General features: G+C 30.0%; 3 protein-coding genes across 3 annotated transcripts; 2 read left to right on the forward strand and 1 right to left on the reverse strand.

The window, feature by feature from the left end:
• Nucleotides 1-342: 342 nt before the first annotated feature.
• On the reverse strand, nt 343-16,415 carry LOC112749714 (disease resistance protein RPV1). The gene is given in 8 exon segments (XM_029292606.2): nt 343-649; nt 1,941-2,005; nt 2,281-2,707; nt 2,909-3,676; nt 3,928-3,995; nt 3,998-4,199; nt 4,281-5,379; nt 15,453-16,415. Coding segments are annotated over 8 exon segments (3,165 nt in total). The 5' UTR covers nt 15,917-16,415; the 3' UTR covers nt 343-577.
• Nucleotides 16,416-16,608: 193 nt separating this feature from the next.
• On the forward strand, nt 16,609-20,077 carry LOC112749732 (uncharacterized). Its single transcript, XM_025798094.3, has 5 exons — nt 16,609-16,746; nt 18,833-18,895; nt 19,022-19,070; nt 19,147-19,526; nt 19,789-20,077. The coding sequence occupies exons 2-5, from the start codon at nt 18,869-18,871 to the stop codon at nt 19,831-19,833; spliced, it is 501 nt and encodes a 166-aa protein (XP_025653879.1). The 5' UTR covers nt 16,609-16,746; nt 18,833-18,868; the 3' UTR covers nt 19,834-20,077.
• A 1,418-nt stretch (nt 20,078-21,495) lies between these two features.
• On the forward strand, nt 21,496-25,365 carry LOC140177209 (uncharacterized). The gene is made up of 5 exons (XM_072210202.1): nt 21,496-21,640; nt 21,735-22,418; nt 23,058-23,175; nt 24,241-24,357; nt 24,447-25,365. Exons 1-5 carry the CDS (start codon nt 21,496-21,498, stop codon nt 25,363-25,365), a joined length of 1,983 nt encoding a protein of 660 aa, XP_072066303.1.
• The last annotated feature ends 895 nt before the right edge of the window (nt 25,366-26,260 follow it).

Consider the following 26,260-nt stretch of genomic DNA (forward strand, 5'->3'; position numbering starts at 1 on the left):
TCACAAAGTTTCATAGTGGATTCTAACTCGTCACTCTTCTCACATGGGGCTTTCGGTTTCAGCTCCAAGGCATTGATTTTTCAAATGTGATATCTTGTAGTAGACCACAAGTATCGATGAAGAAATTGAAGAGGAAGAGAGCTTGCTATGAAAACACCAAAATTTTGATCTGTTATGTAGCCTTTAGGAAAAAAATAGTAGTTGTTTTCCTTCGTTGAAGACTTTGGCTATAAAACATTCTCGTTTGATCAACTCACACATGAAAGCAATAGCACAAAGTACCATGATTGTTTTTCGGTTTGTGGAAAAGTTGATGTGAGGAAGAAAGATCAGAAGATTGCGGAACAAGAAAGAAGTGAGCTCGCCCATATATACAAGCTGTAACAGAATTAACAAACTTACAATTTTTCCCACGTGACAGTAAAGCAGTGCTAATCACTAACTACCTTCAACCACTTAACTAACTAACTAACTAACTTATACAGTTAACGCGGTTCAGTAAGGAACAAGAAACGAATCCAAAGCTATGCAACAGAACTCCTCAATTGAGGTTGGGACTTGGCACCTTAAATTCGAATTATCTTCGTTTGCCAGATCGCCCACGTTTCCAGATCAGAAAGGAAGCAAGAGTCAAGGATCCACACAATCTCTAAGCTCACAAACAAAAATTGTAAAATAAAATAATAGTCATAATGAGGAAACTGAGACTAAAGAGTTGATTTTGTTTCTAAAATCTTAAACATTTTCTATTTTGAACTTCAAAATATCAATTTTTTTGTCAATTAAAATGATATTTCATGGATAATTTATATTCTTTGTTGGTTAACCATTAGCTAGACAACTATAACTTTCTGCTTATATCACTTTGGCAAGATATATATAACATGTCATATGTTAAATTCACCTTGGAAACTAAATTAATAGTTCTTATTACTCCAGAGATTAAATTAAAATATAACCTTGGAATAAAGTCTTTTTTTTTCTCTCGAAATTTAAAAGTTAGATGATAGACACATCCTATATATAGCATGCTTTCACATATCAATAAAATTGAGAAAAAAATATTTTAGCAAATTTTATTCTTTATATTTTTTGTAAGCTATTCTTTCATAGTATAACTGGTAAATTTTTAATCTTCTCTCAATTCTTGTCAATCACTTTGAATAATAATAAAAAAAAGATATACACAAAAAAATGTATTAAAAAAAAATTCAATGTAACATTACTCTAAAATTAACATCTGTAATTGTCATTATATAAATAGAGTCTACACAAACTAGATTTAAACTATGGGTGAGCACGGGTTGGATTGGTTTGGGTTTAAGGTGAAATTAAAACCGAATCAATTGAATTGTAACTGGTTCGGTTTGGTTTGAATTTGTATTTTTTTATTTGTGTACCCGAATCAAACCAAACCGATTAAAAACAGATTGGTTTGGTTCGAGTAATTGGATACCCGATGAAACATATTCATAAAAAAATAAAAAAAACAAAATTTTTATCTTAAAAATTATGTAAGTACAATAAACATGTAATATTAATAGAAATAATCCAAATATGTTAAACACTAAATACATTAAAAATTAAACACATTAAAATCTAAACATATTAAACACTAAAGACATTAAAATCCAAACATATTAAAAGAGATAAATATATTTTAAATTATTATTTTTTTATTTAATTAATATATGGTCGGGTCTACGGGTTGGTTTGGTTCCGCACCCCCAAAACCGTTACCCAAACTAATTACTAGAGAAATTCATTAGTTTGGTTCAGGTTGAACCTGATTACCCGTTGATTCCATAACCAATTTAAGTGGTTCGGTTCGAATTCAGATGGGTAGTCGGATACCCGCGAACCGTGCTCACCCCTAATTTAAACAACTAAACAAGCTAAGAAACTCAAATAATGAGTATGATAAGGATATAACAACTTACAGATTTAGCATTAGTCGAAGCAATAACATTCTTAACTTCTGGCACATAACTTGAATCCTTATCTCCTGCCATATGATCACCATGAATATTGCATTAACATTTTTTAGTAGCTATCATATTATCGTTCATTAAGGTTTAAACAAGTCATTGATACTTATAAAATAGGCATAATATTTGTTTGTTTTTATATTTATTTTAAATTTTTAATAATAAAATTTAAAAGTGATTTATTTTAGTTTCATCGTAAAAAATTTTCACTAATAATGATGTAAAAAATGAAAATAAAAATACAAACTAAATAGACTCTAACATGTTCATGTATGCCAAACAACATTCTTACCTGTTTTGTTGCTATGCTCAATTTCCTCATTAGTTGATTCACTATATATGAGATAAATTGTTGTGTTCTTCACAACAAATTCAAAGCCATAAACAAGAACAAGAACCTCCACAATGTTTCCAGGTTCCAAAGTTGAAATTATGCATTGCCAGTCCTCATTTTGAAGAGAGGCTAATGTGTCACGTTTATAGACCTGAATGGTATACTTTGTGTAATTTATGATTAACACATTTTGAAGACATCTTGATGAGATTGTGTCTTGGGAAGAAGAATAAACAACGCATAACATCATTGTCTTCAAGTCACGCCCGTTGATGTGAGGAACTTTAAAGTGTATGGATGAACCTTCGCTATTGAAGCTCAACCAATCAGGATAATTGTCACCGGGCAGCACTGATTGACGATCATGGTCATTCGTATTTAATTTCTAGACAATGAAATTAAAAGAAAATAGGTTTCAAAGCAAGTACGAAACAAAGAGAGAAATAAATAACCAAAAAAAGAAGAAGAAGAAGAAGAAGAAGAAGAACGATGTATGTTTAGATTTGCCACATAATACAACATTTAATTGTAATTTGCCACATCATACTTAATACAACAAACTAAAATTGAAGCTATAAAAAGTCACCTGTAAGATTCTTTCCTTAAGAATACCACTGACTTGGCTCTTCGCTCCCACTTCAATTAAAAGAGACTTCACTAATCCATTAATTTGAAATTCACTGCGAAAATCAATTATTGTTGAAGTTTCAATATTCAAGACTTGTGATGTTGTTGGAATTGCTTCTAATTCATTGTAGTATGTGGCATACAATATTTCCAAAATTTTTGTTACACCTTCAGCTAATTGAAGATCTGAGTTGCACTCTACTTGAAGATATTGAAGCTTTGGTAAATCTAAGAAGGAAACAAGTTCTGGGGCAGAAACTAGAGATGAAAGATTATTTGTTGGTGACATCCATGACCAAATGAGAGAGGGAAACACATCACGTGAGAATCCTTCATAACCACACAAAGAAACATATCCAATGCTTTTTGATCTTACTATTGAAAATGGCACTTGTGTTATTGCAGTCTTATCTGCAATTAAAGTAATTAATGACTCCATTTGTTCCAAGTCCTCTTCCAATTTGTCAATCATTGAGCATCCGGAAATGATGAGAGTGGTCAGAGATTTCAACTTATAAAAGCTTCTTGGCAGGTTGCCAAGGCTAATGCAGTCTTCTAAATTTATTACAAGAATCTTTTTCAGATGTCCTATTGTGTCTGAAATTGTAGATAAGCTTGAACAATCTTTGAGTAGCAGCTTTTCAAGATTTGGCAAGTATGAAAAGTTTGGGGTTTGTCTCAGGTTTTGGGAATGACTGAGATTCAGAATTTTCAACTTCTCCAGAAACTGGAAAAAAAAAAGTGATAAATTAAATTAGAAATGATCAAGATAGGCTATGAAAATCTTAAGCATAGCTTAATCTTAACAAGTACAACTAGAAAAAAGAAAAAAAAATGTGAGATAATCCTTTCTGGAAAGACAGTTGGAAGCAGAAGTATCCCACACATAATTTGGAAAAGTGCCTCACCAGAGAGTGTAATGTAGGCAGCAAAATCTAATCCTTTTTGAAAGATAATGCAAAAACTAGGAATTTATACCTGCGGTTCCTTCCACACTAATTTGAGACAACTGGATTCTAACTCAATGGAAACTACATTTCCTGAGAAAAGTTTGGTGGTATGTATTTTAAAGGAAATCCATGCCAATAAAGCCATCTCAAATCTCTTGAGATATATTCAAAATCTCTGCCAAGTACACCAACAAGTTGAAGCAATCTGAGTTTTTTCATCTCCTTAAATGCTTTAGCCTCCAAACAAATTGTATTGGTTCTTGTCAACTTCAAGACTAGTCCCTCAGTTGCTCTTGTCCCCTGTGAAAATAAAATGGACAAATAAAAAAAATTAAAATTAGCTTAGATAATATACTGGTTCATTATGTTTATTTAGCTTACAATATGTGTTTGTAGCACTTCAATCACTTCCTTTTGTAACCATAACCTGCTACGCTTTTCTGGCTCTTTTGGATATTTCTCACGAACAATTTCTCTTCCCATATCTCGCAGCAAATCATGCATTCCAAGCTTGTTATTGTTGTCAACAGTCACAAGACTTCGATCTATAAGGACGTCTATTCCAATTTCAGCATTATATTCATCTAAAATGTGTATCACATCATTTCGATTCATCCCAATAAAGAAAAATGCTATGTCAAGGAAAATTTCTTTGATTGTATCATCAACTAAACTATCAAAACTTATTCTTAGCTTCTTTTGCACTTCATGGTTAGGAATTCTTGTGAGTTTCTCCAATACACTTTCCCACACTTTTTTCATCCTATCAAACAACAAAGACCCAATAACCTCATGAGCTAGTGGCAATCCCCCACAATATGCAACTACCTTCTTAGAAAGTTCAAGAAATTCTCTCTTGGGACATTTTTGTTTAAATGCATGCCAACTAAAATGCTCAATAGATTCATGATGGTCCATATTTGACATCCTAGAAATGTGATCAACTTGAAGAACTTTAAGAAGATGTTCATTTCTTGTTGTGATGATTATTCTACTACCTGGACCAAACCATTCTCGACTTCCACACAATGCATTTAGTTGGTCTAATTCATCAACATCATCAAGTATAAGAAACAACTTTTTGCCACAAAGTCTTTGTTGTAATATAATTTTTCCAGAGTCGATGTTATGTATCCTTATCTTTGTAGTTTTGAAGATGTTTGAAAGAAGCTGTTCTTGCAAATGAACTTGGCTAGTACTCTGCATCCAAAATTCTCTTATATTTGGAAGGAAGCAATAACCCTCAAAACAACCATGAACTTGATTGTAAATGGCTTTGGCAATAGTTGTTTTTCCGATTCCCCCAATTCCCAATATTCCTAATATCAAAACATTATCGGATCTGTTGGAGTTTAACAGATTGATCACATGTTGTACACGAGACTCTACTCCAACAGGATGTTGAGCAACAAACAAGATTGTATTGTCTAGCAAAGCAGTGATACTTTCTACAATCCTATTGATATCCTCAGCTTGATTCCTAGAAAACAAAATGAACCATTACATAAAAGAGGCATAATTGATTTTATGATAAAGAATCATTCTTTAGATTATTATTATTATCAATATTAATATCAGAAAAAATAATACTCTCCTTCTGCAGTGACGGACCCAGAAAATTTTAGAAGTTGGGGCAAAAATACACAAAAATAAAATTTGTTGAACATTATTAATTATATAGAGATATAAAAATTAAAAAAGTTAGTGAACACTTTTATTTTTAAAACTTGAACTTAAAATATTTTAATTAAATTATAAAAAAATTGTTATCCTAACTAATTTTTTATATATATTTAATAATAAAAGACTGAATCAATTAGCACATTAACGATTAATGATACACTAATATTTATAATTTGAAACTAAAATTATTAATGAATACTAGAAAAATTAAATTTGTATATAAAGAATATATTTATATAAAATAATAGAAATAATTTATAATTTTTTAAATAATTAAATTTGTTATATATTTTTTAATTAATTTAATTTTGATATAATGTTAGATGAAAGATTTTACATCTGTTTAATTATGTGTTGTAATTTAAATATTTTTTATTATTATTTCTAAAAATAAAAAATATATTCTAAATTAATAAATTCATCAATTTATTTTAAAATTTTATATGCAACATAGGTACATATAATAGAACAAAAGATATAAAATAAGTAATAAGAATGAATAAATTGAGAATAAAATAAAATATATAAAGTCATGAAGAAAATAAAATATTAGATTAATATTTAAATTATAATTGTTTGAATTAAAATTTGTAATTAAAAATTTTAAAAAGCGAAACAATGAAATTAGAAGATACATAAAGTCTTAGAGAGCTATATAAAAAAACATAAAGAATTTAAAATTTATTTTTTGTCTTTTTGATAAAGAAAAGATGACCACTAGATAAAAAATAGAAAAAAAGGTTGAAAATATAAAAATAAAAAGAGAATTTAAAGAAATAAAAGAGTGATAACCCAAAAATTAAATTTGATTAGGTTAAATAATATTTAAAATAACAAAAAATAATTTTAAAATTTTGACCAATTAAATTTAATTTATTTATAATAAAATCATTTAAAATTTAAAATAAAAACATATATACTTTTAAAAAAATGAAAATACAGTGGGAACAAGTGCCCTCGTACTCTAAACTGGTCCGTGCCTGCCTTCTGGTGAGATATCTAAATTCTAAAGACACTTTCTCCCTTTATTTATAAAATGTATACTCTTATCTTCTGAAAAATAAAATAACATAAACTTAGTCGTTAGTCCATTTATAGAACGAAGAGGAAAAATTTTAATAGAAACAAGAATAGATCCATGATCCAACCCCAGGGAGAGGACAACATTTGTAAATTGATAGAGATTTTAAACCATCCGAGTAATTTACAATAGAGCATGCGATGCTTGGAAGGGTGTAAGAGAAACAACACGTTGAGAGGGAAAGATCTAAAGGAGAAACAAAAGAAAGTTGTCTAAGTATAAAATTGTTCATGTACAAGGATAATGTCGTTGAGAATGACAGTAGATAAAGGGATTTGTTGGGTGTAACTTTCTACCTGAAATTGATATTTAAAAATTATTAAATAATTTAAGAAATTTAATTAAATTATTATTTAATAATTTTTAATTATTATTTTTTTATAAAAATAATTATATGTAAATTTTTACTAATTTGTTTAGTTGCATTGATATAGACAAAAATACAATTTTTTTTGTTTTTTTTTTTAATTCTAGAGAGAACAAAATTTTAAATTTGTATACTTTTAAATTTTAAGAGTGTGGAAATAAAATATATTCGTTTTTGTTTCTCTATTTCTTCTTTCTATTTTTTTATGTTTCTCTTTTGAAAAAAAAATCTAAATGCGACCTAACACCTTAAGCTTTTAAGAAACTTAAAAAGCTAACTAAAATTTATCAAGAGAGTTTATGGATGTTTTAACATTATTTTTCCATGTATATTGCTACTATTTACTACAACATTTTGGGTCTATGGTCACGGTTTTTTTTGTCACGGTAAAAAATCGTAATCATAGACCCTCTATGGTCACGGTTTTTTAGGGTGTCCAAAAAAAAAACTATGGTCACGGTTTTTTTGGAAAGGATGACCATAGAGTACCTATGGTCACAGTTTTTTAAAAAAGGATGGCCTAAAAAGGTCTATGGTCACGGTTTTGAGGAGTGACCTAAAGGGATCTATGGTTACGATTTTTTATAGTGAGCAAAAAGGGTCTATAGTCACGGTTTTCCAAAAAAGGGTGACCTAAAAAGGTCTATGGTCACGGTTTTAGGAGGTGACCTAAAGGGGTCTATGGTCACCGTTTTCGGAGGTGGCCTAAAAGGGTCTATGGTCACGGTTTTGGGGGTAACCTAAAAAGGTCTATGGTCACGGTTTTTTACAGTGACCAAAAAGGGGCTATGGTCACGGTTTTTCAAAAAAGGGTGACCTAAAAGGGTCTATAGTCACGGTTTTGGGGGGTGACCTAAAGGGGTCTATGGTCACGGTATTGGGGGTGGCCTAAAAGGGTCTATGGTCACGGTGTTGGGGGGTGACCTAAAGGTGTCTATGGTCACGGTTTTTTACAGTGACCAAAAAGGGTCTATGGTCACGGTTTTTCACAAAAGGGTGACCTAAAAGAGTCTATGGTCACGGTTTTGGGGGGTGACCTAAAGGAGCCTATGGTCATGGTTTTGGGGTTGGCCTAAAAGGGTCTATGGTCACGGTTTTGGGGTAACCTAAAGGTATCTATGGTCACGGTTTTTTACAATGACCAAAAAGGGTCTATGGTCATCGTTTTTCAGAAGGGTGACCTAAAAGGGTCTATGGTCACGATTTTTGAGGGTGACCTAAAGGAAACCGTGACCAAAAAGAGTCTATGGTCTCGGTTTTTCGGAAAGGTGGCCTAAAAGGGTCTATGATCACGGTTTTGGGTGGTGACTTAAAATGGTCTATGATCACAGTTTTAGGGGGTGACCTAAAGGGGTCTACAGTACAATTTTAATCATTTGAGTTTTAATTAATTAAGATTTTTCTGTATTTCTTATTAATTTAAATATTTTTTCTTTTTAAAAAATTTAATAATTAAAAACTAATAATTTTATATGATTTACTTTAAATATTAAAATTTGAAATCTAATTTTATAAATAAAAAATTAGGTTGAATACTATTAATAATTTTAAATTAAAAATAATTTAAAACTTAATAATAAAAAAATTAATTTTTTATACTAAAAATTTAACCATTAAATGATAGATTATTAAGTTTTGTGGATTAATAATTAGGGAAAAAGCATAGACGACGCCGTTTTTTGTTTATTTGAAATACATGAGAACCAAATTGAAGAAAACTGAAAATTCCCGCGGCCCTCTTCTTTCTTCCCCCAATTCATAAAACTGTGACTGATGAAAAACGAAACTTGAAAACCCTAGCCCCTTGTTGCCGCCACCGTCCCAAGCTCTTCAGCGCCACCGCCGTCCCAAACTCCGCGGCGCCATCGCTTCTTCCTCTTCCCTGTTTTGCAAAACCTAGAAAACTCAGTACGTCGTCTTCATCTTCGTCGGCTTCGCTGTTCGTGGTTTGGAGTAATTATGGTCCTGCTTGACTTTTGGTGAAATCATATGCCTATGTGAATGTGATAATGATCTTTATCTATATGTGAGGAGAACAAATCCCATGTGCATAAGATTTTATACTCTATTAGTGGTGCATGAATAATGCATTTTCTGTACTAGCTTTTTTTGACACTTTATCGATGCTGTTAATAATTAATTGTCTTCAAAGTTGCTTGAAAAATAGCTCATTATACAAGGCGATGAAAGAACTTTAATAATTAACTGGTGGTTTGAATTAATTTAGAGTTGATTATTTGTTATGCTGTTGTATAAAATTTTTTTTAAATCATGTATAGAAAATTCTTGTTCATAGGTCTATTTCATGAGTCTTTACCTCCACAAATTGACGATGTTTTTGGTTTCTAAAGTCTAATCTGTCCCTTTTTGAACTCGTCAGTTTCGCAACATTGACTCGGTAATTTAAAACTCAACCTTATGCCCCATTATTACACTGCATTATTAATTAGCACTTAGCATTGCTACTCTATATTATGTATATATCAAGATCATGGGACACTAATGGAAATTATTCTACCTATTTTATATGCGAACCCATGTTAATACAAAAAGTTAACTTAATAAGTGCAAAAAAAAAGTACATTAATATAGAAACTTAAAATTGGGCATTATTTGGTATTCCCTTTCTGAACTTAATTATTTTGACTTTGTTTTGTGTACAGGATAATTTTTTCGCACTGGTAAAGACAACAGAAGTTGAGTAATTTTTCTTAACTTGTGCTCCATATTCATTACTCAATTGCACTGCATGCATCATCAAAAACATTTTTGTTCTGTTCTAACTTCTTTATTTCTTTTGCTAGCAGGAGGACATGATGTGAAGAAAATATGTTCCATACAAATATAAGATAGGATGGGTCTTATAATGATTTTGGTTATCTAAATGTATTATTTTGATGTGTTCTTTACATTTTGATAAGAGACTTTATCTGATAATACATGTAATGGATAAATTACACCCTATTTTGATTAGTGTTGTAATGGATATCTACTTTTTAATGAAACTTTTATGATTTACATTTATTGAATTCTCATTCTTAGATTTATTTTGTGACTATCATCATTTTGGAATGTGATTATGCTTTAAAAAAAATTCATACAAAAAAACAGGTTACCATAGATAAGTTATGGCCACGGTTTTAAGGAGGGGTGACCATAGATAAGCTATGGCCACGGTGAAAACAGTGACTATAGATAAGGTTATGGTCACGGTTTTAAGGTGGGGTGACCATAGATGCTATGGTCACGGCAAAAAACCGTGACCATAGATAAGGCTATGGTCACGGTTTAAGGAGGGGTGACTATAGGGGCTATGGTCACGGCTAAAACTGTGACCATAGATAAGGCTATGGTCACGGTTTTTAGGTAGGGTGACCATAGACGCTATGGTCACGGTTTTGGGAAGGGGTGACCATAGAGGCTATGGTCACGGTCAAAACCGTGACCATAGATATGGCTACGGTCACGGTTTTAGGTGGAGTGACCATAGAGGCTATGGTCACGGCCAAAACCGTGACCATAGATAAGGCTATGGTCACGGTTTTGGGAAGGGGTGACTATAGAGGCTATGGTCACGGTCAAAACCGTGACCATAGATATGGCTATGGTCACGGTTTTTGGTGGAGTGACCATAGAGGCTATGTGGTCACGGTTTTGGGAAGGGGTGACCATAGAGGCTATTGTCACGGTTAAAACTGTGACCATAGATATGGCTATGGTCACGGTTTTGGGTGGAGTGACCATAGAGGCTATGATCACGGCCAAAACCGTGACCATAGCCTTATCTATGGTCACGGTTTTGGGAAGGGGTAACTATAGAGGCTATGGTCACGGCCAAAACCGTGACCATAGATAGGCTATGGTCACGGTAAAAAAACGTGGCTTAAAGTGCCCGAATTTGAACATTACAACCGTGACCATAGATAAAAAAACCATGACCATAGACTTATGGCCACGAGAGAATAGGCTACGGCAGAAAAACCGTGACCATAGGTCAAAAACCGTGACCATAGACCTATGGTCACCCTTTTCACTAGCTTTTCACCGTGACCATAGACTTTTTTTTGTAGTGATTTATGCACTCTCCAGGAAGAAAAATAAAATTGCCCGTGTAGCAAAAATAGTGGCATATGAAAAAACAAAAAAATACCACCACTGCAACAAAAACTGCTACGAATAAATAATTTGAAAATAATGGTAATTTGATAATAAATTTTGAAAAATGTATTAGATATCTAATTTCAACCCTTACATTTTAACAAAGACATAAAATACATAATACAAGAAAATATAGATATCTAATGAGAATACATTCTGTTTAGCAGAAAGACGGATATTTCTTGCTCATTATCAGACAATCACTTATTCACAAACCCCCTGTGGGGCTAATAGTTTTCATTTCCCATCTCATGAAAAACCCTTTTCGCTCCGCTTAGCCCTACCCCCCAGGAGTATTTTAGTGATAGGTTCTATAGGAACTGGACGATCCTATTTGGTCAAATACCTAGCGACAAACTATTCTATTAAATTATATTTCAAATCCTTTAAACTGAAGATTTGATCTTTAAAATAAAAGAATTATACTATGAAATAAAAAAAATTGTTATTATTTTAAGAGTAAACTATTATTTGATTATTATTTTGATCCTAAAATATAATTTTTGACAAAATAATTTTTTAAAGAAAAAAATTATATTTTGACTCTTCAAAAATGATCTTATTTATATTTTTAAAATATAACATATATATTTTAATCCTTTAAATATAAAGAATATAATTAAAGAATTATTTAAAATCTAAAAAGCAAGACACTTTACTAGTTGTAGTGTTCATGTGTCTATTTTTTTTGACACACATATTTTTTTGTAGAATTATTCTCCATATTCAAACAATTTTAACATTCACGTTCATCCAAGTGATTTAGATCACGCGCTTCTTTTTTCCGCTTTCTTCTCCTCTCGCGCTGCTGCTTCTTTCTCTTCTTTCAAATTCGCGCTTCTTCTTCTTCGTTATACATATCATTGTTATCGTTATCGTCGTTATTGTTATTGTCATTGTTGAATTTTTGCCATATTGATAATGTTGTCTGATTCAAAATTTATTTTAGATGTGTTTCTGTTCACGATTCAGTTTTGTTTTGTGCTTATTTTCAAACTAAGTTTATGTGTCACAATTATTATGTAATTTTGGTTCATTTCTGAGTTAATTGTGTCGCAATTGTTATGTAATTTCCGTTCATTTCTAAGTTAATTATATCCTAGTCCATTATGTAATTTCGATTCATTTCTGAGTTAATTGTGTCGCAATCATTATATTGGTTCATTTCTGAGTGAATTAAGGTACATTTGGACTTGTTATCATGCACAATTTAAAACTCTTTCTCCTCATCTTCTACTACTTCATCTTCTTCTTTTTCATCCTTTTTTCTTCATCTTCACCTTCTTATTTTATTTTCTCAAAATTCTTTTTGATTTACTCTTTTGAGAGGAATAAAACCAAAAAAAAGAGAAGAAAATATCGAATAAAAAAGAAAAAATATATTAATGAGGTTGTCTGATCCAAAATTGATTTTGGATGTGTTTTTTTTCATGATTCAATCTTGTTTGTATGCTTATTTTCGAACTGAGTTTATGTGTTGTAATTATTATGGTAAATTTCGGTTCATTTCTAAGTTAATTGTGTCGCAATTGTTATGTAATTTCGGTTCATTTCTAAGTTAATTGTGTCGTAATAATTATATAATCTATTTTTAATATATAAAAGTAGATGAATAAGTTTACCCACATTTCTTTTAAGACATCTTTCTCTTCCTACTAATGTCATGTTAGCAACACCACTTACTTGGCAAAATTTTAGAATCAACCACTCAATTTTTGCCAAATCAACTATTATTAGCAAAAAAAAAAAAATACAAAAGAATATACAAGTAATAGAAATATATGCAAATTAGAGTGCAAAATTACTAATGACAATAATTAGAAATTAATAGTGTCTAACCAAATTTGTAACCTACAAAGACATTGAATTTATATCTCTATATTTATTATATCTTACCATATAAACAATACAATAAATTTATAATCCCAATAATTAATTTATTAATTTCTATAAATAACTCATTAAATACATTATAAAGGTCATAATAATATTATTAATCATAATAAATTTTACGTTATAAATATTCAAATTTCATACTATTTGAACTACTTATATAAGTCTCTTATCACTAAATTTAGCACAAAAAAATTTATTTTTGAACTATACAACATTTCAAACTTACTCAATGGAGCATCATTCTTTGGATAATATCACCAAACAAACCGACAATTTATTTATCAAAGTTCGCGTGGTTCGTCTATGAAAAACATTAACACTCACAAATGAAGAAGAGTCTCTTTACTTAGAAATGATTGTATTAAATAAAAAGGTACAAAACAAACATTTATTGTATTTTTAAATTGAATTTACGAAAAAAATACTTTAATTTTTTTTGTTTTTTATTAATTTTATATTATTTTATAATACTTTATATATAATTGTATTTTAATATTATTAAAATTATACTTCTTTTAATATGTTATTCATTGTTTCTTTTCTAATAACTTAAAAAAATGTAATCAATTTTTTTTAACTAATTATTAACTATAATTTACTAACACTTGAGGAACACCTCTTCATGTAATTCTGAAGAAAAATATGATGAACAAATTCAAACATTTGTTACAAGAAGAAAAAGTCTATACTATAAAAAAATTGAAAATAGAAGATGCAAATAATTTATATAGACCAATTAAAGATACAATGAAAGCAAATTTTTTACTCACAACTATTGTAAATGAAATTAAAGATCCAATTTTGAACATTCTCTAACACTATTTTGAATTTGCATTACTTGAAACATTGTCTAACGGAGTGGATCAAAGACAGGTAATTTCACTTTATACTATCTCAATTATTCTTATTAAAAATAACTTATTCAAAAAAATTTCTACACATTTTTGTTCTTTTTATTATAGATGTCATTAGAAAACTGCATACATATCAAGAGATTAAAGAGAAAGAAAACCATACAAATTCAAGACATATTTTTGAAAGAAGAACATACATGCAAAGATGGAACAAACAACACACTAAAAAGTGCATACAACTCAACAATTCATAAAGAACATGCCTTCACAAGAACTTATGATAAAAAGAAGAAAGAAGAAAGTAACAACTATAACAACCAATAAAGAAAAAGGAGGACGAGCTCCACATAAGAAGACTAAGTCCATAAACTAAAACAAATGCAAAAATCAAACCACTAAATAAAAATATCACTTTATACAACTCCAACGTCCAAATCTTTTATACTACAAATTATTTAAAAAAACACCTTTCAAATTTAATACATATTTAATTTAATTCTACAAAACATAACATTTTTTAATATTTATTATATACTATCATTAATTTACCGCTCTGCGCATCGTGCGGGTATCATCCTAGTTTCAGTTTAATTCTGAGTGAATTGAGGTGCATTTGGATTCGTTGTCCTGCATAATTCAAAACTCTTTCTCTTCTTCCTCCTCTTCTTCTGTTGCTGCTTTTTCTTTTTCATATTTTTCTTCATCTTTTCCTTCTTTTTTCATTTTCTTATAATTTTTTTTGTTTCACTCTCTTAAGAGGAATAAAACCAAGAAAAAAAATATTCTGATATAAAATTGATTTAGATACGTTTTTGTTCATGATTCAGTCTTGTTTGTGCACTTGTTTTTGAACTAAGTTTATGTGTCGCAATCATTATGGTAAATTTCGATTCATTTCTGAGTTAATTGTGTCGCAATTGTTATATAATTTCGGTTCATTTATGAGTTAATTGTGTCGCAGTCCATTATATAATTTCAGTTCATTTCTGAGTGAATTAAGGTGTATTTGAACCCGTTCTCCTGCACAATTCAAAACTCTTTCTCCTCACTTTCTACTACAATAACAGCAATAACAGCAGCAACAAAAAAATGACGATGAGAAAAAAATACGTGAAGAAGAAAAAAAAAAGAAAAAGAAGGAAAAGAAAAAGGAGAAGGAGAAAGAGTAAGAGGATGAGAAAGAGTAGGAGGAACGCGAAAAAAAAAGAAGACGATGACGATAACGTAAATGGTATATGCGTGTAAATGGTATATGCGTGTAATCACGCTCTTTTTAATGTGAGTGTTTTTTTGTTAGTGTTGGGTCTACTTAGTTGGACTTGAATAACAATATTGCTTGGATGCGTAACAGATCTATTTTTTATATTCAATCATATCTTAATAAAAAATAAAAAATTATTTGCCGAACATGTTTAGACACATTTAAATACTAGTATGTATTTAAATATTTTTTAACCTAAATACCGTGTCCAATTTTATACTTTTTAAGTAATCACCTTAAATAAGATCCTCACCTGGAATTTTGCAAATCGAATCCTGAAAGGTTAGCAACGTCCCGGAGCGCCGACCTCCAGACGTTGACCTTTTCCTCTGAGAACCTTTCCATGTGATACTGCAAATCACTTCCAATGGTGCCTCTCTGATGGCGCAACTCCGCTGGATCTACATCATAGAACACCGGAATAGCCCTCTGGCCTATGGTTCTATGGCACTCCATTATTTTCTCCAAGCACCATTTGGAAGCCGCAAAGTTTTGTGACAAGACAACAAGAGAGATTCTAGAAGCTTCGATGGCTCGAGTCAGCGAGGTGGAGATCTCGTCTCCTCTCTGGAGCTCCTCGTCGTCCCTGAAGACGTGAATCGCGGCTTGGGTGAGAGCGTTGTAGAGATGAAAGATGAATGGGTTGCGAGCATCGTTGCCCCTGAAGCTCAAGAACACATCGTAGATCCATCTTGTGGACTCGGCAGAAGCAGACATAATAAAAAACAATGAAGAATACACTGAATTCTCCTCTAATTCTCTATGCAGTAATCCGCAACTTGGATTATTATATATAGCTCAACAGAAGGTTCATGGAAGCCGATGATCATGGAATTGAATTATTTCTTGTTTAGCATAAAAAAATTAAAAAAAAAACCCAGCGAAATTACCAAAGTAGACAATGTTGAATTGATGAATTCAACACACCACTTTCCTAATATTTTCCAACATCACATCGACCTAATTTCAAATGTTGTTAGATAATTTATTCATAAAAATTATATAATTAAAAGATGGTAAATTTTATTTAATTTTTAAAATAATATGTAAATTATTCTACGTGACCTTAATTTTTTATTAGTTGATATCCATTATATTCATTATATATTCCATTATATATATATATATATATAATTTTAAAGTTAAAAATGGTCGGATAGCATCTCCTCATTGCACCTAAATTAAAAAGTTTTTCTGCCTTTTTACTCTAACTACAAATTTCTTGAGAAATGTTTCCCCTTCTTTACTCTAATTACAATCCCCAATTGCAGATTGAGATTAAGTGCTTAACAAAAATCTTCTTCCAATTTTAACTCTCTTTCGCCTTCGAAGTTCCTATGCGTTGTTTCGCCTGAACGTTCGTTTCCAATAGCTTCCGCAACCTACAGAAAATGCTGCCTCACGAGTCACTTCACTGGGTCTTCTTGTTTGATTTCCATCGCAACGAAGCTCTCTACCACCAACTGAGTTGCTCAATCATCTACTCTCTACCACTATTGACGATTCAATTCACCACTTTACCACTGCATCAGCTACTTCAATTTCATGTGAGCAACTGTGTAATCTTTTTTACTCTTACTTTGATCTTAATATGATTGGAGAGTGGGTTTGTTCATAACTCTATGCTTATATTCAAGCAAGAGATTGGTCAATTGCTTTACTTTCTTTCACTGCATAGTACATGTTTGATGAATTTGAACTTAATAATTGGTGAATTACTTTACTTTGTTTTTCTTACACATTACATGTTTGTTGAATTGCTAGGCCTAAACTTAGTTGCTTATTTTTTTGAAGCATTGCTTCCTTGCACATTACATGTTTGATGAATTGCTTTGTATTATAAATATTAGGTAGCCGAACTTAATAATCAGTGAATTGCATCACTTCCTTTCTCTTGCACATTACATGTTTGTTGAATTACTAGGCCTAAACTTAGTTGCTGATTTTTTTATAGCATTCCTTCCTTGCACATTACATGTTTGATGAATTGCTTTGTATTATAAATATTAGGTAGCAGATCTTAATACTCGATGAATTGCATCACTCCCTTTTTCTTGCACGTTACATATTTGTTGAATTGCCAAGCCTACCATAATTAGTCACTGCCAGAATGGTGCCACCACTTATCTTACTTCTTTACTCCAATTACAATCCCCAATTGAACACTTAACAAGAACAAAGTCTTTTCAGTAGGTCCTAGAGGCCTTCCAATAATTAGAAATCTTCACTAATTACATACTTCTTCCTTTTATCTTCAGCTATTCCAATTCTCAAAGAAATATGGCCCTATATTCTCCATTCAATTAGGTCTAAGACTAGCAATTGTTATTTTATCTCCTAAGTTGGCCAAAGAAGCATTGAAAAACCATGATTGTGAATTTGCTAGAAGACCAAACATGATTGCTCAACAAAAACTTTTCTATAATGGATTGGGATGTTCTTTTAATTTTATATTCTTATAAGCACACTATAATATATTAATTCAGATTGAACTTTATGTGGGAAATGGATTCTCTCCAGTTTTTTTAACACTTGAGAAAATGCATTGTAATCTCTCACCATTAACTTTATAAGTGGGGCCAAAATTAAATATGAGAGAGAGAACATTGAAGGGTGAGAGATCACAATTGACACCATCCAATTTTTTTTTTTTTCACTGGAGAGGATCCACTGATCCACTCCCCTTTATGTGGACCTAACCATTGTGGTGTATTGCATTACATGATATAAATTGAAATTTTAATTATCACATGAAGCTCATTTCAATCTATTATACATGCTATCATTCTTATTTCAATCACATATGGCATTTAACTTGAATTATACATAGGTTGTTTATACATATCTAAGTAATACTTATTCATTAGTTTGTATAAATTTTATTAGACATCTTTAATTTAAATTGCTTTCTACTTTAAATTATTATATGATGATTTAGTATTTGATATTAAAGCTTATTAGTTTATTTTGTTATAATTTTTGTAGTTATTATTAGAAAGAAAAGAATGAATTCTACTAAAAATAAGTGTAGAAAGGCTAGATTAAGAAGAAAATCAATATTATTACTGAAAAGAGGGCGACAAAAAAGAACTGGTGACTCTCAAATTGATGAAAGGAATATGAAAAATTTAGGAAAAAGAAAAGTGTTAGCTGAAATCACTAATAGAGAGTCAAAAAAGAAAAAGATTTTCATTGGTATTGGTGAAAATTCAAAAAAAAATCTACAAAGATAGAGAGTTTGCTGCAAGTAATTCATACCTACCAGCACATATGTTAATTGATGAACTTGAAAGACTAGAGTCTTTTACACAAATATTTTTTAATCCAAATGCATTTCAATATGGAGTTTCTGCTAGTCAAGATTATTCAAATACAAAGAAATCTATGACACATCCAAATTGTCATTTATCTTCTGGACGACATGTGATCAATGGAATGAAGTTATTTTCTCAAGATTCTGAATTTGATATTTTAGAAGATGGATTAGTTTTTGTTAGAGTTGATTATGATTTCAACTATAATGATATTTCTAGTGAGTTTGCTATGATAAATTAATTTTTTTATGCTATTAGTACTGTTACCCATTCTTTGAGTTAGTTTAGTGTTTAACTTTTCTATTTTATATGCAAGCAGCTTCTCAAAAATTTTACTTTCTGAGCATTGGTTTATATGAAAGTAACACCGATTTTCAAGAAGGTACTCTTATGCTATGTTTTTATTATATTGTTCCACATATATTCATTTGGTCAATTATTTTTACATTTATTTCATTTTGAAGTTAAATTTATTTAGTTGAGAAATATTATATTTGATATGATACAGATAATGGTTACCAAGAAAATAACTTTCAGTTCACATACGGAGATAAAAGGTTATTTTTTACCTATAAATATTCTTTTCCTTTTGTATTATATATTCTAAAGAAAAATTTTTGTCATATAATGCAGATTATTTTGATTTGGGTGATCCAATTTCAATTTGTCAAGAGTGTGGTGTTTTAATGTGGTATGATGAAAGAAATCAAAAAAATAGAAATTATATCATTCCAGAGTTTAGTCTATGCTGCAGTCTAGGAAAAGTGCAATTGCCTTTTCTAACCGAGCCTCCTGAAGTTCTAAAAGAGTTACTTTATGACTATGGTTCAAAGCATTACAAGAATTTTCAAAATAATATCAAAGCATATAATCAAATGTTTGCATTTACTTCTTCTGCTGGAAAGGTGGACTCATCTATAAACAAAGGCCATAGAAGTGCTCCAACGGTCAACAAGATTAGTGGAGAAAATATTTATTATATTGGTAGTTTAATGCCTATGCCCAGTAATTTGGTAAGTTGTATATCTATGACACAGAAAACGAAGTAAATAATAGGATAGCAGTATCACCATTTAGGTAATTTGCTTTATCTAAACTCAATTACTAATATTTTGTTTTTCTCATTTATATTTTCTGTCTATTTTCTATATCATTTTGTTTAGCTATAGAAATTCTTATTTTTTTTACTTCTTTTTTACCGATGTTGTAGGACAAATGATTTTGCCAAAGCATTATTCTCATCTAACATCTTTTGTAACTTGCCAACAATCTCAGGGTCAACAGCATAAAGATTCGCAAGTTCTAATACAGAACATGTAAGGTTGAAGCTTTTAAGTTCAAGGGAAAAAGATGGAAGAATTTATAATTTGCCTGATGTTTATGAAGTGGGAGCTTTAGTGTATGTTTGGATTACAGTTTACAAATGGGAGTTTGCATAAAATTGATTTTACAAACTTCATTTTGATAAAAAGTAAGTTTGTATTAAAGTGATTTATATTTGGTAATTTTTGTATCAAAATGGATTATAGTAAAATAAATATTGTTTGGCTTCTACCATTTAAAATCACTTTTAGATAAAAAATTACTAAAATGGACCTCAACTTAAATAATTTTTTTTATATTATCATATCATTTTAATTTAGATATTTAAATAGATCTTATTATTTAATTTTATAATAAAATTTATATTTACTTACTAAAATAAAAATAACATATAAAAATATACAAAATATATTTTTAATTAAAAATAAAAAATATAAATTATATATATATATGTAAAAGAATATTTAATCATATATGTTACATTTTTAAGTATTAACGTAAGAATGTTACTTTAGTATTTTTTTACATCGTACTCTTATTCTAGTACGCTCAATAATCTTATCCTTAATATTAATTTAGAATCCAACGTTTATGATTTTATTATTATCTATGATTAATTTTTATTTAATTTATCTTTTTTGATGGAATCATAATTTATATTACAAAAAATTATACTAAAACATAGTATACGAGAATTATATTATAAAAGAGAGTACTAAAAATAATAAGAAAATTAAATATTTACTTTGTAGTGATGGAAACAAATCTAAAAGTTCTTGATGATCTTTTTATATAGTATATTTTTAGTATTTTTAGTATTCTTTTAGTATGCTCATATAAATAGAAATAACAAGAATTCTATAAATAATACAATAATATACATAAAGGATAAAGTTAGTAAAAGATAAATAAATGGTTAGTATTCAGGCTAAAAGCCCATTAAGAAAACGCAGAAGTTACAAATAGTTGCTTCTTGTAAACGTCACGTCTGTGTTCATGAGAAAAAAATTTGCCAAACCAAAAGTTGAAACTTCCAAGATGTCTAAACGTGCTTCTTCCCTTTCAACGGGTTTTTCAAACACACCCTTAGTTGTTGGTGATATTGATTCTCTTTCATCAACCAGAGATATAATCTTAGAAAGGCAAGATGGTCGCTTAAAGCGTATAAATGAGATTCATGTTGCTTATCTTGGTTTACAATATCCACTTCTTTTTTTCATATGGAGAAGATAGCTATAGAATTGATACTCAACATAAAATCATCGGGAGTTTGAAACCTAACAAGAGGAGCAAATTGACCATGCAATGACAATTTTTTGCACTTAGGCTTCAAACCAGGAAAACAGAAGCTCCAACAATACTGGTTTCTAAAAAACTTTTTCAGCATTTTTTAGTGTATGCTTACACTATGATTGAGTCAGAACGTTTGTTATATTTTAGGATTCATCAAAAGGAACTTAGAGTTGAAGATTACAAGAGTTTGAAAAATGCTAAATCTACAGGTCAAACAAGTGGCTCAAGTGTAGAAAAAAGAATAGTTTTGTCATCAAGTTTTATAGGAGGTAAGCGTTATATGGATGGCTTATACCATGATTGTGTTGCAATTTGTGGCCATGTTAGTTATCCAGATTTGTTCATCACTTTCACATGTAATTCAGAATGGCCAGAGACAAGCGACTCTTAGACCCTTTACATCTCAAACCAGTAGACCGTCCTGACATTGTTTGTCGAATGTTCAAAATGAAGCTTGATATGCTAATTAAAGATTTGAAAAAAGAAAGATTCTTTGGTAAAGTTGTTGCTGGTAAGGTGTACATTAAAAAAAAGTATATACTATTTTAAGAACATCAATTATATCTATAGTTGCTAATATGTACTATATTATGATTTATGTGTAGAAGTTCATACAATTGAATTTCAGAAACGAGGTCTACCACATGCTCATATTTTGATATTCTTGGATTCTTTAAGCAAATTTCCAGATCCAAAAGATATAGATAAAGTAATTTGTGCTGAGATTCCTAATCAATTTAAGCATCCAGATTTGTACAAGGCTGTAAAAAAATTTATGCTTCATGGTCCATGCGGTTCTGCAAATATATTTTCACCATACATGAAAGAAGGTCATTGTTCAAAGTTCTATCCCAAGTCTTTTGCTGATTCAACAACTATAAATACTGAAGGGTATCCAATATATAGAAGAAGAATGACTGGTTGTTATGATGAAAAAGGAAATGTGGCTCTAGATAATCGCTATGTTGTTCCTTATAATCCTTCTTTGCTAATGAAATATCCAGCACACATGAATGTTGAGTGGTGTAACCAGAGCAGAGCAATTAAGTATCTCTTCAAATATATAAACAAGGGTTACAATCGCGTCACTGCTATTTTAGATAATGCTGATGATAGTGAATGCTCAAATAAAGTTATTGATGAAATAAAAAACTATCTTGATTGTAGATATATATCCCCATGTGAAGCTGTTTGGAGAATATTTGCATACCCCATTCATTCTAGAGAACCTGTTGTACAGAGATTGAGTTTTCATTTGGCTGGTCAGAATCCAATTCTATATGAAGATGGTTAAGAAATTGATGATATTTTGTCAAAATCCGAGATTGATCAATCAATGTTTACTGCATGGATGGATGCTAATAATAGTTACTCGGAGGCTAAAGAGTTGACATATTCTGAGCTTTCAAGATTCTTTGTTTATAATAAAAAAGAAAAAATATGGTAAAAAAGAAAGTGTGGCTATACTATTGGAAGGCTTTATTATGTACCTCCAACATGTGGAGAGTTATTTTATTTACAAATAATGTTGAATTTTGTTCGAGGTCCTACCAACTATGACCAAATCAAAAGTGCAAATGGTGTTATTCACAATAGTTTTAGAGATGCTTGCTTTGCTTTGGGATTACTTAATGATGATAGAGAATATATTGAAGCTATCAAAGAAGCTTCATGTTGGGGTTTAGGTGATTATCTAAGGAAGCTTTTTACTGTGATGTTGATGTCAAATAGTGTGAGCAGACCAGAACATGTTTGGGAAAAAACTTGGAGGCTTCTATCTGATGATATTTTGTATAATGAAAAAAAATTGTCTAAAAATTCAAATTCTACTTTGATTCTAATAAAAATTTATTTTTTAATGATTCATATTGCGTTTCTTACTATAACTATTTTATTTGTTCTTATATTGTTTTTCTTTTTGTTTGCAGATTTATCTTTGACTGATGATCAGCTGAAAACAAGATGCTTATATGAAATTGAGATGATATTACAAGATAATAGGAAGATCTTAAAGAATATCCTCATATGCCTTTTCCAGAATGTTTTGTGAGACTGAAATTTCAAAACAGTTTAATTTATAAGGAGCTAAACCAGTGACGGATCCAAAAAATTTTGGTAGTGGGGGCAAAATTTATATAACATTATAATTATTTTTATAATAAAAATAATATATGTATATAAAAAATTAAATATTAAATTATTTATTAATTATTATATATCTGTGTATAAATATGTATTGTTTAACTTATTTTTAATGTGTATTTTATATTTTAATATATATTTTATACAAATAATTATTTTTTATGTACATATAACATAATTATTGTTATGATTATATTTTATTATTGTAAAATATGATTAGCCTTCAAAATATCTAATATATAAATTACAATACTAAAATAGTAATTTAAATAATAATATATAATTTAAATTTCTATTATTTTAGGTTTTATATTTTAAAAAATTAAATAATTTTTCTGTTAACTACCATCAAAATTTCTCTCTTTTTATATATATTACTAAATAATTATTTAAAAATTCACTTCCTAACACAATTAGAAGTCGACTCTTATTTATATTTATAGTTAAAAAAGTTCTTTCAATTAATACAGTTGTTATGAAAAAATTAAAGCTAATTTGAAAATAAGATAAATAATATTCTTTTAAGTTGATTTTTAAAAAAGAACACTAATTTCGTTTAAATTTGAGAATTGATCATTCTAAGTTTTAACGAATTTCTAATATAAAATTTTTAAATTGACGATTAAGTACCAAAAGTTGAGTAAAAATTTATTGTGGGGTCAAATTTAATAATCTAATGGGGGCAAATAAATATTATTATCATATACTACTCAAAAAAATTTCAAATTGTAGTGGGGGCGCTTGCCCCCACAACAATGTATGTAGAACCGTCCCTGAGCTAAACTATGACAAGAACAATTTAAAAATTGAGTTTCAGACATTATTCTCATCCTTAACACAAGAACAATAAGGTGTTTTTGAGAAAATTGTGGAAGCAATTTCTAAAGAAAATGGTGGAGTATTCTTTGTATATGGCCATGGAAGAACATGTAAGACTTATCTCTGGACAGTTTTGATTTCTTTTTTAAGGTCACAAGGAATGATTGTTCTTACTGTTGCATTGAGTGGAATTGCTGCTTTGCTACTACCTGGAGATAGAACAGCTCATTCTAGGTTTGCTATACCATTACGGTGCATGAGGATTCTGTATGTAATATCAAACAAAATAGTGAACTAGCTGAGTTGTTGAAGCAAACAAAGCTTATCATATGGGATGAAACGTCTATGGTTCATAGATATAGTGTTGAGGCAGTTGATAAAAGTTTAAGAGACATTATGTCATCTACAGATAATAATAATGCTAATTTGCCTTGTGGTGGGAAGGTAGTGGTTTTTGGTGGAGATTTTAGACAAATTCTTCCTGTCATTCCTGGAGGTGGCAGGACAGAAACTGTTAATTCAAGCATATGTTCTTCTTACATATGGGACTATTGTAGTGTTTTGAGACTTACAAAAAATATGAGATTAGAGGAATCTTCACATGCTGATAATGATGAATTAACTTTGTTTTCACAATGGATCTTAAATGTTGGAGATGGCAATATAGGTGGGCCTAATTATGGCATTTCTGAGATTATGATTCCTACGGAGTTGCTCATATCAAATTTTGAAGATCCTCTTAGTTTTATTGTGGATTGTATATATCCAAATCTTCTTGAAAATCACTTGGATTTTAATTGGTTGCAATCACGAGCAATTTTTTGTTCTACGCTTGATGTCGTTGAGAAGGTAAATCAATATATTATCATAAAAATTTTAGGAGATGAAAAAATTTACTTGAGTTCAGATAGTGTTGACAAATCTTATGGAAGCGGACAGTATGCTATTGAAACACTTACTGAGTTTTTAAATAGCCTCCAATGTTCAGGATTACCTCATCATGCTTTGAAGTTGAAGGTTGGAATTTCTATAATGCTTTTAAGAAATCTAGACCAATTTGCAGGTTTATGTAATGGCACCACGCTAATTATAACAAGGTTATCTAATCATGTTATAGAAGCAGAAGTATTAGTTGGAAGCTATCTTGGCAAAAAGGTCTTAATCCCACGCATGTGCATGTCTCCTTCTCAATCACCATGGCCTTTCAAATTGGATAGGAGACAATTTCCTATTGTTGTCTCATATGCCATGACCATCAATAAAAGTCAAGGATAATCTCTTAGCAATGTTGGAGTGTATCTTCCTAAACCCGTGTTTAGTCACGGACAACTATATGTTGCAATATTTCGTGTTCGAAGTAAGAAAGGGTTGAAAATCCTTATTCACAACAAAATAGGGCATGCTTTAAGAAGCACAACAAATATTATATTCAAAGAAATTTTCTCAAATTTAAAATAGCATGTTATTTTTTTATTACTACTATTTGTTTTTTTTATTATTTTTATTCTACATTACAAGTAAACATTTTAGGTATTTTTATTATATTTTATCATAGTTAATTTTAGTCTAAATATACCTATGATCTTTCACGAGTAAAAATACTAGTTTTATATAAATGAGTGAACCAATAAGGGAGTTCTCATACAGAAATCAAATCAAATAGTCCATACTTGGGCGGCTCCACCTCTAAGGGTAGCCCTTTCCTTTCGTGTGTCCATACGGAATAACAGATCTAACGTGTGACCTACACATTAGGCTAGCGACGCCCTTGCTAGCTGAGGTCTGAGCCAGATGCATCTAGGTAAACGCCATAACCGCCGTTAACTACAATTTTCTAATATGAGCCTCCCAAACCAATTCAAACATATAATTTTGAATATAACAAATTCTTCGGTCTTTCAAATATGAGGTATCAATTCAAATCAAATAATACTTTCTCATCCAAATCATATTCAATCATATTTTCTCAATCTTAAGGCATTCCAAACATATTTCACAATTTCAAACAAATACTTCAATGTTTCACAAATACATATTCGAGTAAAATCAAATGCTTTAAAATAATGTAAAACTTCTTCAAATATACATATAATCTCATAAAAACATATAGTCTCATGTGCATATTAAAATGAGCTTAATAAGGATAAATATTTAGTTCTAATAAATCGAT

The sequence above is a fragment of the Arachis hypogaea genome, chromosome 2 (genome assembly GCF_003086295.3).
Source record: "Arachis hypogaea cultivar Tifrunner chromosome 2, arahy.Tifrunner.gnm2.J5K5, whole genome shotgun sequence".
Taxonomy (NCBI): domain Eukaryota; kingdom Viridiplantae; phylum Streptophyta; class Magnoliopsida; order Fabales; family Fabaceae; genus Arachis; species Arachis hypogaea.

Bases quoted from the DNA above. Each gene is read 5' to 3' on its own strand.
- LOC112749732 (XM_025798094.3), top strand. From the start codon at position 18,869: ATGAAAGTAACACCGATTTTCAAGAAG. The intron at 18,896-19,021 runs GTACTCTTATGC...GATATGATACAG, and splicing joins TAACACCGATTTTCAAGAAG to ATAATGGTTACCAAGAAAAT. The intron at 19,071-19,146 runs GTTATTTTTTAC...CATATAATGCAG, and splicing joins TTCACATACGGAGATAAAAG to ATTATTTTGATTTGGGTGAT.
- LOC140177209 (XM_072210202.1), top strand. From the start codon at position 21,496: ATGGCCAGAGACAAGCGACTCTTAGACCCTTTACATCTCAAACCAGTA. The intron at 23,176-24,240 runs GTGAGACTGAAA...TTCTTTTTTAAG, and splicing joins TGCCTTTTCCAGAATGTTTT to GTCACAAGGAATGATTGTTC. The intron at 24,358-24,446 runs GTATGTAATATC...TATGGTTCATAG, and splicing joins TTACGGTGCATGAGGATTCT to ATATAGTGTTGAGGCAGTTG.